This window comes from Electrophorus electricus, chromosome 20 (genome assembly GCF_041902795.1).
Source record: "Electrophorus electricus isolate QZ-2024a chromosome 20, ASM4190279v1, whole genome shotgun sequence".
Lineage (NCBI taxonomy): Eukaryota > Metazoa > Chordata > Actinopteri > Gymnotiformes > Gymnotidae > Electrophorus > Electrophorus electricus.
The window spans coordinates 19,486,117-19,499,569 of NC_137516.1; the positions used below are offsets into that span (position 1 = coordinate 19,486,117).

Genomic DNA, 13,453 nt, shown 5'->3' on the forward strand with positions numbered 1-13,453 from the left:
GGTGGGAGCAGTAAAAGGGGAGAGCAGTAAAAGGGGAGAGCAGTGTAAGAGGAGAGAGCAGTATAAGAGGAGAGAGCAGTATAAGAGGAGAGAGCAGTGTAAGGAGAGAGCAGTATAAGAGGAGAGCAGTGTATATATATATATATATATAAAGAGTCCAGGTGAGTAACTGCAGTGTACTGTAGTAAGCAATGTAGACATATTCAAAATGTAGTAAAGTACACAGAGTTTCCAGAGAAACAGAATTTTTCAGACAGATGTCCTTTATCAGCTGTGCAAGCAAAGAAGCCCTATCTTTATATTATATATGTGAAACTGCGTAATTCAGAATACTCCAACTCAGGCTTTGATAAGCTCCATAGATATAATGGCTCTTGACAGCTTGTCACCTTTAACAACTACCCTAAAGTGTTATAGTGTCATAACCACGACAGACACAGTCACGGTAGTCTCTGCCTCACACATATTTATAAACTCACATTCTCGCTCTCTCTCTCTTACACACACACACACACACACACAGTGATGAAGGGGAGTAAAGACAACTCTTTAGCATCAGTTTTATTGATTGTATACAAAAAGTATGTTTGATATGACATAATGCATTCTATATATAAGATATAACATTTTTGACATTCAATGTACAAAAAACCCCAGATCAATCCAGTAAGTCTTTAAAAACACGAAGACCAGAGGTGGTCAGTAGTAGCTTCAAGAGTTTCTCACGTGTGTCGTTGTGTGCCAGACAACGGTCTCCCCCCGTCCCTGCCCAATGGTCTTTCCCTGTCCCTGCCCAACGGTCTCTCCCTGTCCCTGCCCAACGGTCTCTCACTGTCCCTGCCCAACGGTCTCTCCCTGTCCCTGCCCTATGGCCTTTCCCTGTTCCTACCCAACGGTCTCTCCCTGTCCCTGCCCAACGGTCTCTCACTGTCCCTGCCCAACGGTCTCTCCCTGTCCCTGCCCAACGGTCTCTCACTGTCCCTGCCCAACGGTCTCTCCCTGTCCCTGCCCAACGGTCTCTCACTGTCCCTGCCCAACGGTCTCTCCCTGTCCCTGCCCTATGGCCTTTCCCTGTTCCTACCCAACGGTCTCTCCCTGTCCCTGCCCAACGGTCTCTCACTGTCCCTGCCCAACGGTCTCTCACTGTCCCTGCCCAACGGTCTCTCCCTGTCCCTGCCCTATGGCCTTTCCCTGTTCCTACCCAACGGTCTCTCCCTGTCCCTGCCCTATGGCCTTTCCCTGTTCCTACCCAATGGTCTCTCCCTGTCCCTGCCCTATGGCCTTTCCCTGTTCCTACCCAACGGTCTCTCCCTGTCCCTGCCCAACAGTCTCTCTCTGTCCCTGCCCAACGGTCTTTCCCTGTCCTTGCCCTATGGCCTTTCCCTGTTCCTACCCAACGGTCTCTCCCTGTTCCTACCCAACGGTCTCTCCCTGTCCCTGCCCTATGGCCTTTCCTTGTCCCTGCCCTACGGTCTCTCCCTGTCCATACCCAACGGTCTCTCCCTGTCCCTGCCCAACGGTCTCTCCCTGTCCCTGCCCTACGGTCTTTCCCTGTCCCTGCCCTCGTCCCTTACCTCCACCCACATCCACTCACACTGACAGATGAGCCCTCAAGAGAATACAGGGCCTGGGGTGGAGACGGAAATTTTACAGTGGGAGAGGTCAGCGGTCAGATAGTAGGAGGAGTCAAAGAGGTCTTGCTGTCCCCCGCCCCCCAAAAAAAACATTATGAATGTGCCTCGGCTTAGAGTGTGCTGAGGAGCCTAACATAAGTGAAGATTATATGATTAGTGATCAGTGGTCCATCCATCCTCACATGATGAGCAAGTTGTGAACCAGGACTGCTGATGTCTATGGGGGGTGGAGCCAAAGACAGCAAAGCCAATGGGAGGTAAGGGGAGGGGAGGGTGCTTGGAGGGCCATCCTCGATTCCCTCCAGAATTTACCGCGTGGTTCAGTATAAAACCCTCTTTAATTCTGGAGATGTGTGGCCCCATGTCTGCACTGTAGGCTCAGTGGAATTGATGCTCCATTACAGAAGCTGCCCACTGTCAGACACGTACGCGTGGCGCTCAAACACACAGGTGAGAAACCATGAACTCGAGGAGACACTCGCCAACTGTCCCACCCCTCACTGCAGTGCAGACTCCCTGCAGGAGAAGACACATTTCACGTCCCATAAAACACAAAAAAAACATACAGCTGTCAGAAGAAACAATTATTTAAAAAAGGTGCCATGATGTGCAGGCCATTCTAGCTCCCGTTCCAACGGAGCCAAGCGGGAAAGATAGCTGCTTTCCTGTTTAACGGGGGACTGACTGAGGACTAACACCTGGCAGCTAAGGATAAGCGTCCCGGACACTACACAGGCTCCAAGTCTCCACTATAGTTGGCGATTGTAGTTTTCAGTGTTTATATAATGGAACGTGTCACAGAACTCAGGCCTGTCTCTTAAACTGCTACCAAACCGCTGCCAGACTTGCTATTATTACAATGTTATTTTGTGTTGTATGCTCACTGTACTATGTCTGATGCACTATATTGCACTACACAGTAGTTTATCGTATGCAAACTGCCACAATTTGTATGTCTACTACCTTTGCACCACTGGAGACTAGCAAGAGAAGCTTGTCATTGTACTGTAGATTTGTACTATATAATGGTCAACTGAAATCACCAGATTGAATATAAGAGTGTGACAGTATGTTCACAGAGCTTGTTGTATATAAAAAGTCTATTCTAATAGAAAGATAGAAGCTTTTGAACCATAATGTATCTTTAAGGCCATTTTAGAAATAAAAGAGAACATTTCTGGAAAGCTGGGAAATTTTCATGGTAACTGATTTCAGGTTTGTTCACATATCCCCCAGTGGAGAAGGCCTAGTACAGCAGACACAGAGAGGTCTGCTGGCGGCTCAAAGACGAGGTCAAAGGTCACGGCTAAGAGGGGGGGTAAGAAATGTCACTCCTTTGAAAGGCTTTTCTAAAATGGGGGTCAGGATAGGAGGGGTGATCTCTGCAAAGCTGAGCTCACCGACTGGTATGAAGGAGATATCAACACAGGGAAAGCAGGATGGAGACTCTAACTGCCATTCCTAGGACTGCTTTTTCCGTCAGGAAACAATTCAAGGCATCATCATGGTGTTTGCAAGCACTAACAGAAAAACATGAAGAACAATGAATAATGGAACCAAAAAACACAGCAGGATCGCAAAATGACACTAAAAGCACCAACATACATCAGCTCTGTCCGCTGCTCAGGAGTGTTTAGGCGTCTGACTCTGAAAGGAGCACAGCCTCACACACATACAGGAGGTTAGCCAACTAATATCAGCCAATAACCGTTAGACCTCCTTACACTGAACAGCACTGGCAGTACCTGACCAAACATCTCAGTTGTGTCTGTAAAGAATGATAGCATCAAACCATGATTTTTGAGGCAGAGGTGAACAAACAAGTAAAACAATAAAAAAAATTTTGAAAAGGAGTCTTTTTTCATTTTTCTAAGTAAGAGAAATAGCCGTTGGGAACTTCCCTTACATTTTCATGTCTCAGAGTGGGTTACAAGCATCCGTTTCCCCTGATGTCTCTAGACAAGAGAGAGTGTCCGTGTGCGAGTGCTCCTGAAGTGGGACCAGCAGCAGGGTGTGTGGTGTCTGGACCTCATCCAGGAGCTGCCTTCCCAAATCACCACATCCCCATTCCAACTGCCAAACCCCCAGACACCGCTCACTACCATGAGTGCTTTGTTCATGGAAGTGTGTGAAATTCCCTGGCTGAAGTCCCAGAGCAGGAAAAATAGAAATGATACAAAATAAGAAAAGGCCAGGAATCAAGAAACAGAGAGGGAGGGAATTGGTCCATGGGGACAAGCATCGGTTATAGCGACTTCATCAGATCCAGCTTGAGAAATATGAGGAGAAAAGGAGGCAGGTACAAGCATTTTCATTTAGTGATGTGCAGTGTGTTCATTCTGATTTACATCATGAGAACAGGGCATTCCTTTTCTTCGACTTCAGCCTTGCTGTTCTTAAAAGGGGCAGTCCTCCTGTTAGTGCCCTCCGGTTCGGAGCAGGACGTCGGTCAGAGGTGAGAAACGGCCATATTGCTACGGTTAGCAGCACTGAGGGGAAAACGTCAGACATATGGACAGTCGAGTCTGTATTCAAGGAATTTGAGTTTTGTGATGAAAGATCCGTATTAGGCGCTGGAGGGCCTGGTGTATTCCTGAGAAGTAACCTGTTCAGCATGTCAATGGTTCAGTTAGAGGCAGAAAGCCCTGTGTGTGTGTGTGTGTGTGTGTGTGTGTGTGTGTGTGTGTGTGCGTGTGCTCAGCCCGAGAGACCTAGCCATGGTCTACCCTCTGTTGGGTCTAGGAGGGGGTTTGCCAATCTCCACGGAGATGTTGGTGTAGAGAGGGTACTTTTTCACGGAGACCAGGCGATACGTCAGGGAGCTGATACCGTCCTTCCTCATCGTGTTCTTTGTGTTTTGGATTTTGTTGAACCTGCAGGAAGAGAACAAGAGAAGGAAATGTTACATATTTTTAAACCCAGCAGGGATCCACAGGAACAACTGAGCTCCTTCTCCACAGACCCACTGGGAAAGCCAAAGGCCTCTGGGGACTGATGGAAATTACCATGAACCAGAAGCAGGGACACTTGTTATTAGCACTGCTCTGATAAAGTTCATTCATGTTGAATGCATAATGAGGACATGAGACTTCATGCGCTGTCATTTTCTTGTTGTACCATCAACAGCCAGCAGATGGCGGAACCTCCAAACCAAAACCAAACCAGCGAGCATAGAAGCAAACACTCCAAAATACTCCCATTATTCTGTTTGTCTGACTGCACTGTTGAATCCAGGCACTTGAAATGATTTCCTCTTCCAAAAAGCAGCTTGTTCAAGAGGTCCCTTATTAACATGGACATGAAATACACAGGATCCCTCTAATGTTCTCCGGCGATGATCATGAGGAATAAGAGAAATCTCACATCACCACACAAAGTACAAATGAAATAAGCTTTACGCCTAGAGCTTCGTAAGACAAACAGAATAAGAACTTAAAGTGAATGCGGAGTGGGTTCAGAATTGGGTAATATATAGATATTAAGATCCATCATCCTACAACCATAAATGATGTTGTTTAGCTTACATTCCTCATCAGTAAGAACTGCACTAATAAAAATATTCAAAGATAAATGACCATCAAATATACTTGGTGCTTCTGACATGTGTAAGATTTGTGTCAGTCCTTAATACTAAAAGTTCAAACCAAACACCACTTTAGCGAATCACCTTTTTCAGAATTGTTTGTAAACTGTTTTATGTATGTATGTTAATTTTGTCTATTATCAAACTGGCAAAGTCGCCAGCAAAAACACTGGACAGAAGCAAGTTGACTGCTGTACATGAAGAGCAGGGAAGGTCGTAGAGTAGAGCGCTGTGGAACTCCGGACGTGAGCTCTGGGTGTCCAACCCACGTCCTAACACTAAAGCTGATATGAGCTTAATCGTGGAGTGCAAATAAACATTTATAGGTTTAAAGGGTTACAGATTTTGGTTTCTGTACTGTGCTATGGTCTTGCTTTCCTAGCTCAAGCAGGACAACAACAGTTTTCCTTATGAAATGTTTGACATATATTAGATGTAAAAAATAGAGGACAGTGGATAGCATAATTTATAATATACTTAAGAAATACTTCTTCATTGCAGCTCATTTAATGTTTCCAATTGGAGTTAAAATAATGGTAACTGGTATTATTTTAGCCAATTTCTAAAGGGAAGTTTCCTCCAGCCTACCAGAGAGTACAATAAAAACATGCTTCTGTTTTTGAGCAGTGTGACAGGCAGACAAGGTCGAGACACAGAAAGTAACCCGGGACATGCAGACCACCAGTAGTCCTTAGACCCCACATACGTCTAGACCTTAGACCCCACATACATCTAAGACCCAACTTCCCCATAGTACCTATTGGCTGTTGCACCTTTAACCCTTCACCTGCTAGGTGGGAGCCCTAATTTCACCTATAGCCAATGCTCCCAGTGTTATAAAAAAGACATATTCTTGAAGATTTCCTCAGACAACCGAGACTCCTCCTGTAGAAACAGCCCACTAAAGGCAGCACCATTATCAGAGTCCTCCCCAACCCTGCGTGATCTCTACCTGGATATCAGTTTCTATATCATGGGTGAGTCACAAAAGCCCATTACAACAGGTTGAGTGACATTAGTGTGCACGAGAACACTCCTATTGGGCCAGCGTGGTGTGAGGTAGTGCTAACTAATCAGCGCATGGCTGATGAATAGCACACTGCCTTCCACTGACAACCTGCTGAGGCTCATTACTGAGTGACCAAACAAAGAAGACCAAGGCAGTGACAGAGATAAACATTCATCAGCAGGAAAACACAAGTCACGCTCACAGAATGCAGACACCAGTCCTTCCTTCCTCTCTCTAAAGGACAAAGCACCAGTGTGCAGTAGCACAGAGAACAATTGATGTTTACTTAAAAGACATTTTATGAGGGGTTGGTGTGGTGTTCATTTGCTCTGTGCAAACTCATTCACGCTGAAGGGAGCAATGTTAGAGCACTATTAAACTGAGTTTAGATACTGTACTTGCTTGTGTTGTATTGAGGTAAATGTATTCTTGAAAAAAACAGCCCAGAATGAGTTCACAATTACGATATGACAATGCAGAGCAGCTAAGACTCTTAAAACCCTAAACAAACAGCAAGTCTCACACACACACACACACACACACACACACACAAACACACACACACACACACACACAGAGCTAAACTTAGAAAGCCAGAAATACAATAACAATAAAAACACTAGCTACTCAGACAGCATCTGGAGGCTCTTCAATCTTCTTAAATTGAGAACCCTTTTATCCAGGACTAAACCTCTTATCATGCAAAATAAGACATCTTGAAATAATCCCCAAGTGTGCCAATGAAGGCCATAGATTGCAAAATCAAGGGTAGCTGGAATCATCTTGTGCTCTCGCTCTCTCTCTCTCCCTCTCTCTCTCTCTCTCTCTCTCTCTCTCTCTCTCTCTCTCTCTCTCTCTCTCTCTCTCCCCTCTTTAAGATGCTAATGGTCATATATGAATGGGATTTTTTCACTAAAACAGCCTTTATCTAGTCTAGGCTAAAAAGGGGGGGGGCGAAGAGAGAGTGAGAGAGAGAGAGAGGGAGAGAGAGAGAGAGAGAGAGAGAGAGAGAGAGAGAGAGAGGAAAAGAGTGAGAAAGAGAGAGAGAGAGAGAGAGAGAGACGGAGAGAGAGAGGGAGAGAGAGGGGGAGAGAGAGAGAGAGAGAGAGGGAGAGAGAGAGAGAGAGAGAGAGAGAGAGAGGGAGAGATCCGTCACAGTCTGACACTGTGGCTGTAATGGAGCCCTCTGGTAGCTGCTACACTGTATCTTCATCTGTGTCATATGTGTGGCTAGTTTATCTCCCAACCAGAGTCTGCTTGACAGTCTGCACTTAGCACTTCAGGAACAGGAATCGAGACATGACATACAACCCTAAAGCTAGTTCACCTCACACTAGAAGCAGAAGTCGTATGAGCTACAGGAAGTGTTCTTAAGGTCACACTGAGCTAAGGTGAAAACAACAGAAACTATGGACAAGCTTTATGTAGTGAAGCACCAACATCTTAAACACTTACAGAATAAGCTCTGATAAGATTTGTTTGACAAAAAAAAATCATAGCCTAGATCCTGTCAGTTAACTGCAGTACTGTGGCACATTTGCTCGGGTCAGCTGATACCCAGCTGGACTTAAAACACGCAGAACCTAAAAAACAACTCAAAAAAGTAAAAGCCAACAGAACAGTCAACACAAGGTGAGACTGAATTTGATCACCCACTTATTTGCATGTGAACCTCAGAACTGGAAAGCACTTTACATGACAACCTAACAATCTATACAGTTATGCAAAGTGGAAGCATAATGAAAATTACAATTATACTCTGTGATGAGCCATTACCACTGACCATTACCTTTGATGAGCAGTATTAAAGTGGTCAGGGCTGCTCATGTGTAAGGTGGCACTGGGCTGTTAGTGCTTAATAACCTCTGGCAGGCAGAGCACGTTAGACTTGACTTGGGAAAATGGAAGTAGTTACATTTTTGCCTGTAGAAAGGTGTTACCAGAGGGCTGCATGTGCAGTATCTGTGAGCAAGGCACCTGCTCCGTGCTCATACTGTTCTCCAAAGACCTCCTCAAACTAGTCTCCAAAGACCGGCTCAAACTGGTCTCCAAAGACTGGCTGCGCTGGACTTGTAAGCTACATGTAAGGGATTTTTATGCAGTGCGACATAGCCCTGATAAAGCAGCTGCCTGCATGGCAGGTCCCCTGGGTTGCTGCTGCCTGGAGTTCATTAGTGTCAGCGCAGACGCCTGGTGCAGTCCCATACTCCACCCGAAGAAAGTTTAGCATGTAGCATGTCGCATGTGGCTAGCAGAGTGAGTATTCATTATTTCCACTATCTGGAGGGAGAGAGACAGAGAGACAAGAATGAGAAGACAAAGATTGGAAAAGAAAGAGAAAAAGAGAGAAAGAAAGAAATGAGAGTATGAGGCAGACAGGTGGAACAGACAGGTAGACTCAGCAGAAAGAGAGACAGAGAGAGAGAGCACTCAACCAGATCTAATCTCAGCAGTGAGTGACTGTGAGAGACCACTGCCAGAGAAGAGACCGTTCCCAGCATTTAATGGCCACTGCACACTTTGGCCTCGCTATCTCACCCAGAGACCCGTCTACCTAGGAGAATCTTCAACTGCCCTTGTCAGCAGCTGGGCTTTGGGTTGCGATTTGTGGCTCGTGAACAATCCATCAACAACACAACATAGCAGAAAGGGAGCTGTCCATCGTGTTTTTAAAAAAGAGATTCACCAGTACTTACTGATAGACACACAGCTGACGTGAAGACACCAACACACCACTCACACAGCTGACATGAGGACACCAACACACCACTCGCACAGCGGCCCTTTAATAAGCAGAAATACAACTCCCTTGTGCTTTTATATAATTTCTGCCAGTTTGATGCCTCTGTGTGTGTGTGTGTGTGTGTGTGTGTGAGTCTGTGGGGCGGAGGAGACAGCGTCCTATGAGGCTCATGCAGTCAGCCACCTCATCTTTTCCAACAACCCGACTTGCCTGTGTAGTCATCAGTGACTTCACACAGTCTCAGACTGAACTGGGAGTGTTCAATAATCCTGTCTGGATCACAGCAGATTCTGTTCTATCAAATTCCCCGCCAGGGCCAGCAATATGGCAAAACTTTGTTTTCAGTCACATGACTCTAAGTACAGGGCTCTCTCTGGAGGTGGAATCTCAGGATCATGGCACGCTCGCAGTGCTCACCTGGCGCGATGGAAGCTGAAGAGCCACACATGCCACTCACTTCAGCCCAGAAATGCCTCGCCACCTGCCAGAACTCACATGCCAGAGTTCAGATGTGCTACCTGCCAGCGTTCAGGTGTGCCACTAGCCAGCGTTCAGGTGTGCCACATGCCAGCGTTCAGGTGTCCAAATATCTGAGAAATGCATTTTGTAAATGAAGCACTTTAGTATGTCAGTTAGGCGTATCAAAAGCTGTGGGAAGGAATGTAGCATCTCTACAAAGAAGTACAAAGGGAGGAGTCCATGCTGGATAGAGGGCATGGCTACTGTCAGGGGTGGGGCTAACAGCATGGTGGGGAGGGGCTCACCTCTGGGGATTGGGCTCATTGTGCTTGTCTCTCTCATGCTTGATCATCCGGTAGCGGCCAATCCTGACATCAGGCCGGGACACTTTCATCCCGTTCAGGGTAATCCTTTACAAGAGAGGAAGAAGAGAGAGAGGGAGGGAGAGAGAGAGGGAGGGATAAAAAGAGAGAGCGGGAGAGGGAGAAAGAATGAGACAGAAAGAAAAAAAAAAGAAATTACAGAGATTACAGAGATTACACTGTCACTGAGAGAATGAGACGGTCCGACACCTACACTAGCTAATCTGAGTATCAAATTACATGCTCTAATTCGGGATGTTTATTTTCTCCTGTGTTATACCAAGTATGATGGTATCACAGTAAACAGAACCAAGGACCCTAGTGACTGAGGGCCTTTAGTTCATGACCTTGAGCCACGACTCTGCAGTTCTCTGGCTAGACACGGAGAAATCTTTCATTAAGGAACTACATCTTCACCCTCCTGATCCTCTTCACGACTCTGCGATGCTACATACAGTTTTGGAGGAACTTCTTTAAGATAGAAATAACAAGCACTGGGTTTTTTGGCCTGGACTTCAGAAGCATCATAAGACTGAATTAGTGCAGGCTGTCAGGGGCCCAGTGGAGGTGCTTTTCTCTGGGTATCACTGCATTTAACTACAGCTTTTGAGACTATTGGCCATGAAGGAAGATTAATCTGGGTAAGGACACATGTCTGCACAGACCATATTCTCAAACTAGTTCATTGAAGGATGTCATATGGTGTTAAGAGTTACAGAGAGTGCAAAAATGACCTCAATTACTTCCACAGGGAGGAACTGCAAAATCACAAAACTGCTTTTAAAACTAACGAAGCTCTAAGCAGTGAAACATTCACCAGCAGCACACGATAAAGAACTAAACGCCTACATGACATCCATCTGGGATTACTCTCACCTGGTCTTATCCGCTTACAATGCACAGGAGTGAATGTTATGTTAATCGATTGATCAGAGTCAAAACTCTGAAAATTCTGTTTGGCTGAGAGAATGTGTGTCAGAGGACAGAGGCAAACAAACCAGACAGAAGCCTTTGGCATTGGACTCAAGGAGTGGATACTCTGTGTGTCATAGGAAACATGGCACTCACAGAGTACAAAAGTACAAAATAAAAAACAGACAGACAGAAAGAAAAAGAGAAAGATATTTGAGGGAGGAGGAGAGCGAGAGAAAGAGCGAGAAAGAGAGGGGTGAGAGCACTTTCTCTTGCAATGTTTAAAATTCAGATTTGTCAGATTTTCACAGTATGTACACACACACTCACATACACAGGCATAAACACATATATGCGCATGCTCACACATACACACACTTGCATAAACCACATTTGCATAAACACACACATACACGCACACAAAGGCATGCAAATTTATACACATACACAAATTGGTTTGCAAATTTCTGCTCCGTCCAAAGAATATGCAAAACACATGTCCATTCAAAAACCACCTACCCACACAAACATACACACGTACACACATACACACATATGCACGCGCACACACACACACACACACGCATACATATGCACACACGCACGCACACACACACACACACACACACACACGCATGCGCGCACACACACACACACACACACACACACGTATATGCATACATATGCACACACGCACGCACACACACATACACACACACCCACACTCATACACACGCACACACACACACACACAGATGGGGCAAGTCAGGGAAAAGACATGCCAGCAATTTAATGCCAACACTGAGTATGGTGACAGTACTCTGAGATGCTGAAGTAGCCGAGGACAGAATATTTAGAAAATGAGACAGGCAGCAATTAGGACAAAACCCCCCCCCCCCCCCCCCCACCACCAACAGTGAGGGCTCTAATTAATACTGTTCACTATATTGGCTGCCTCATCTCTCTCTCTCTCTCTCTCTCTCTCTCTGTGTCTCTCTTTCTGCCTCTCACTGATTGGATTAACGGGGAATTTCTCCAGATCTGCTCTTTGCCCCTCCCTCTCTGGAGTTTTCTTAATTGCATTAGAGCCGTAGAGACGAAGGGAACTGGAATCATTAGTGATGCTTTGGGATTCGTCAGCCGGAGCAGAAATATAAGAAGAAGAAAAAAGATGAGGGAGAGAGAGAGAGAGAGAGATACACACAGAATGAGAGGGAGAGAGGGAGAGGGAGAAAGAGAGAGAGAGAGCTACTCCTTTGTGATTAGGTTGCTGACTGTGTGAAATTGCGCTCTGTCTGTCTACGTAGATCAGTCCAGCGTGGTGAACCTTCAAAGCATTCACATCCTGGCACTGTGCATCACAACCTTCCTGTTTGCTTAACGATGTTGGGACATCTGGTTTCTAAGACACACACACACACACACACAAATGTACACCCTCACACACACCAAAAACCCCATCAACAACACACACACCTACCCCAACCACACACACAGACACACACACACAGCCTACAAGCTGAGTGCTGAGCCATTTATATAAAACAGCACTTCTCTATAAGGAGGCCATAACTTCAGTTGGTAATCTCAGGTCTAACACAAATTTGTTGAGTGTCTGATAAAGCACATGGCATGCTTTTACACAGAGTGCCCCCCGTGCAGTAGCCTCCCGCCAAGCTATTTCTGTCCTCTACAGGATAGCGTGGATCAGGAAGAGGCACAGTGTTTCATTAGACAGGTGAGAAGACGCAGCCAAACCCTGGGGCCAAGAGCTTCCCGTCAGGGAGGAAAGCAAAACAAAAAAACAATGATTATTACTGTGCGTCCGGAGGGCAGGGGCTCCTGTCCCTTTACAGTTCCCACAGCGATACTCCAAAATTCCAGGTGATGGCATTGGGCCGAAAGTGTAGCGACGGGGACTATACATGATTCTAGACACCAATTCTACAGATGATTCTAGACACCAGCAGTCTTGACCCATGTTTGCAATCAGCGGTGAGAGTAGCAGAGAAACTGCTCTGAATATCTCTTGGACTTCCAGCCCACTGGCTGGGCACACTATACAGGCACAGGGACTGGGGATGGGGTTGGCTGGGAGTGTAGTAGAGTAGGGTGGAGAAGGAGAGGTGATGAGACTGGACAGGAAGAGTGGGTGGGGTAAGGTGGAGAAGAAGACACACACTTCTACAGAAACAGCATTGTCAGACACCTGCAGGGTGTTAACTTGTACATCTACTCAAAGAAGAATAACAGTACACACCTTGCTCAGTCTGCTCATGATGTGACACACATACACACACACATGCACACAACACAAACACAGAGGAACACAAAACACACAAAACATTTTCACAACTTGAAAAAGAAATTAGGTGAAATCCAGCAGAGCCCCACACCCAAACACTGTACTTACAGTTACTACGGCAACACTGTACTTATGTGGTTATGACGGCAACACTGTACTTACGGTTACTATGGCAACACTGTGCTTACACACTGTTACTACAGCAACACTGTACTTATACACTGTTACTACAGCAACACTGTGCTTACATACTGTTACTATAGCGACACTTTACTTACACACTGTTACTACGGCAATACTGTATTTACAGTGTTAATGCATAAACACTATTACTTACAAGTTCAAGTTCAAGTTTGGTTTATTTGTCACATACATAGTCATACACAGTATAACTCACAGTGAAATGGTTTGAGAGTGCTCTGTCCAAGCCGAGGGAAAGAACAGGG

The 13,453-nt window shown here is 45.8% G+C and overlaps 1 protein-coding gene across 1 annotated transcript in view; it reads right to left on the minus strand.

The window, feature by feature from the left end:
* Nucleotides 1–543: 543 nt before the first annotated feature.
* Nucleotides 544–13,453, minus strand: part of b4galt2 (UDP-Gal:betaGlcNAc beta 1,4- galactosyltransferase, polypeptide 2) — an 84,677-nt gene continuing 71,767 nt past the window's right edge. Inside the window, exons 6-7 of the mRNA XM_027021732.3 lie at nt 9,734–9,838; nt 544–4,507 (exon numbers count right to left, since the gene is read on the minus strand). Of these exons, the coding sequence (XP_026877533.1) occupies nt 4,357–4,507; nt 9,734–9,838 (256 nt within the window). The 3' untranslated portion in view covers nt 544–4,356. The remainder of the gene's footprint in view (nt 4,508–9,733; nt 9,839–13,453) is intronic.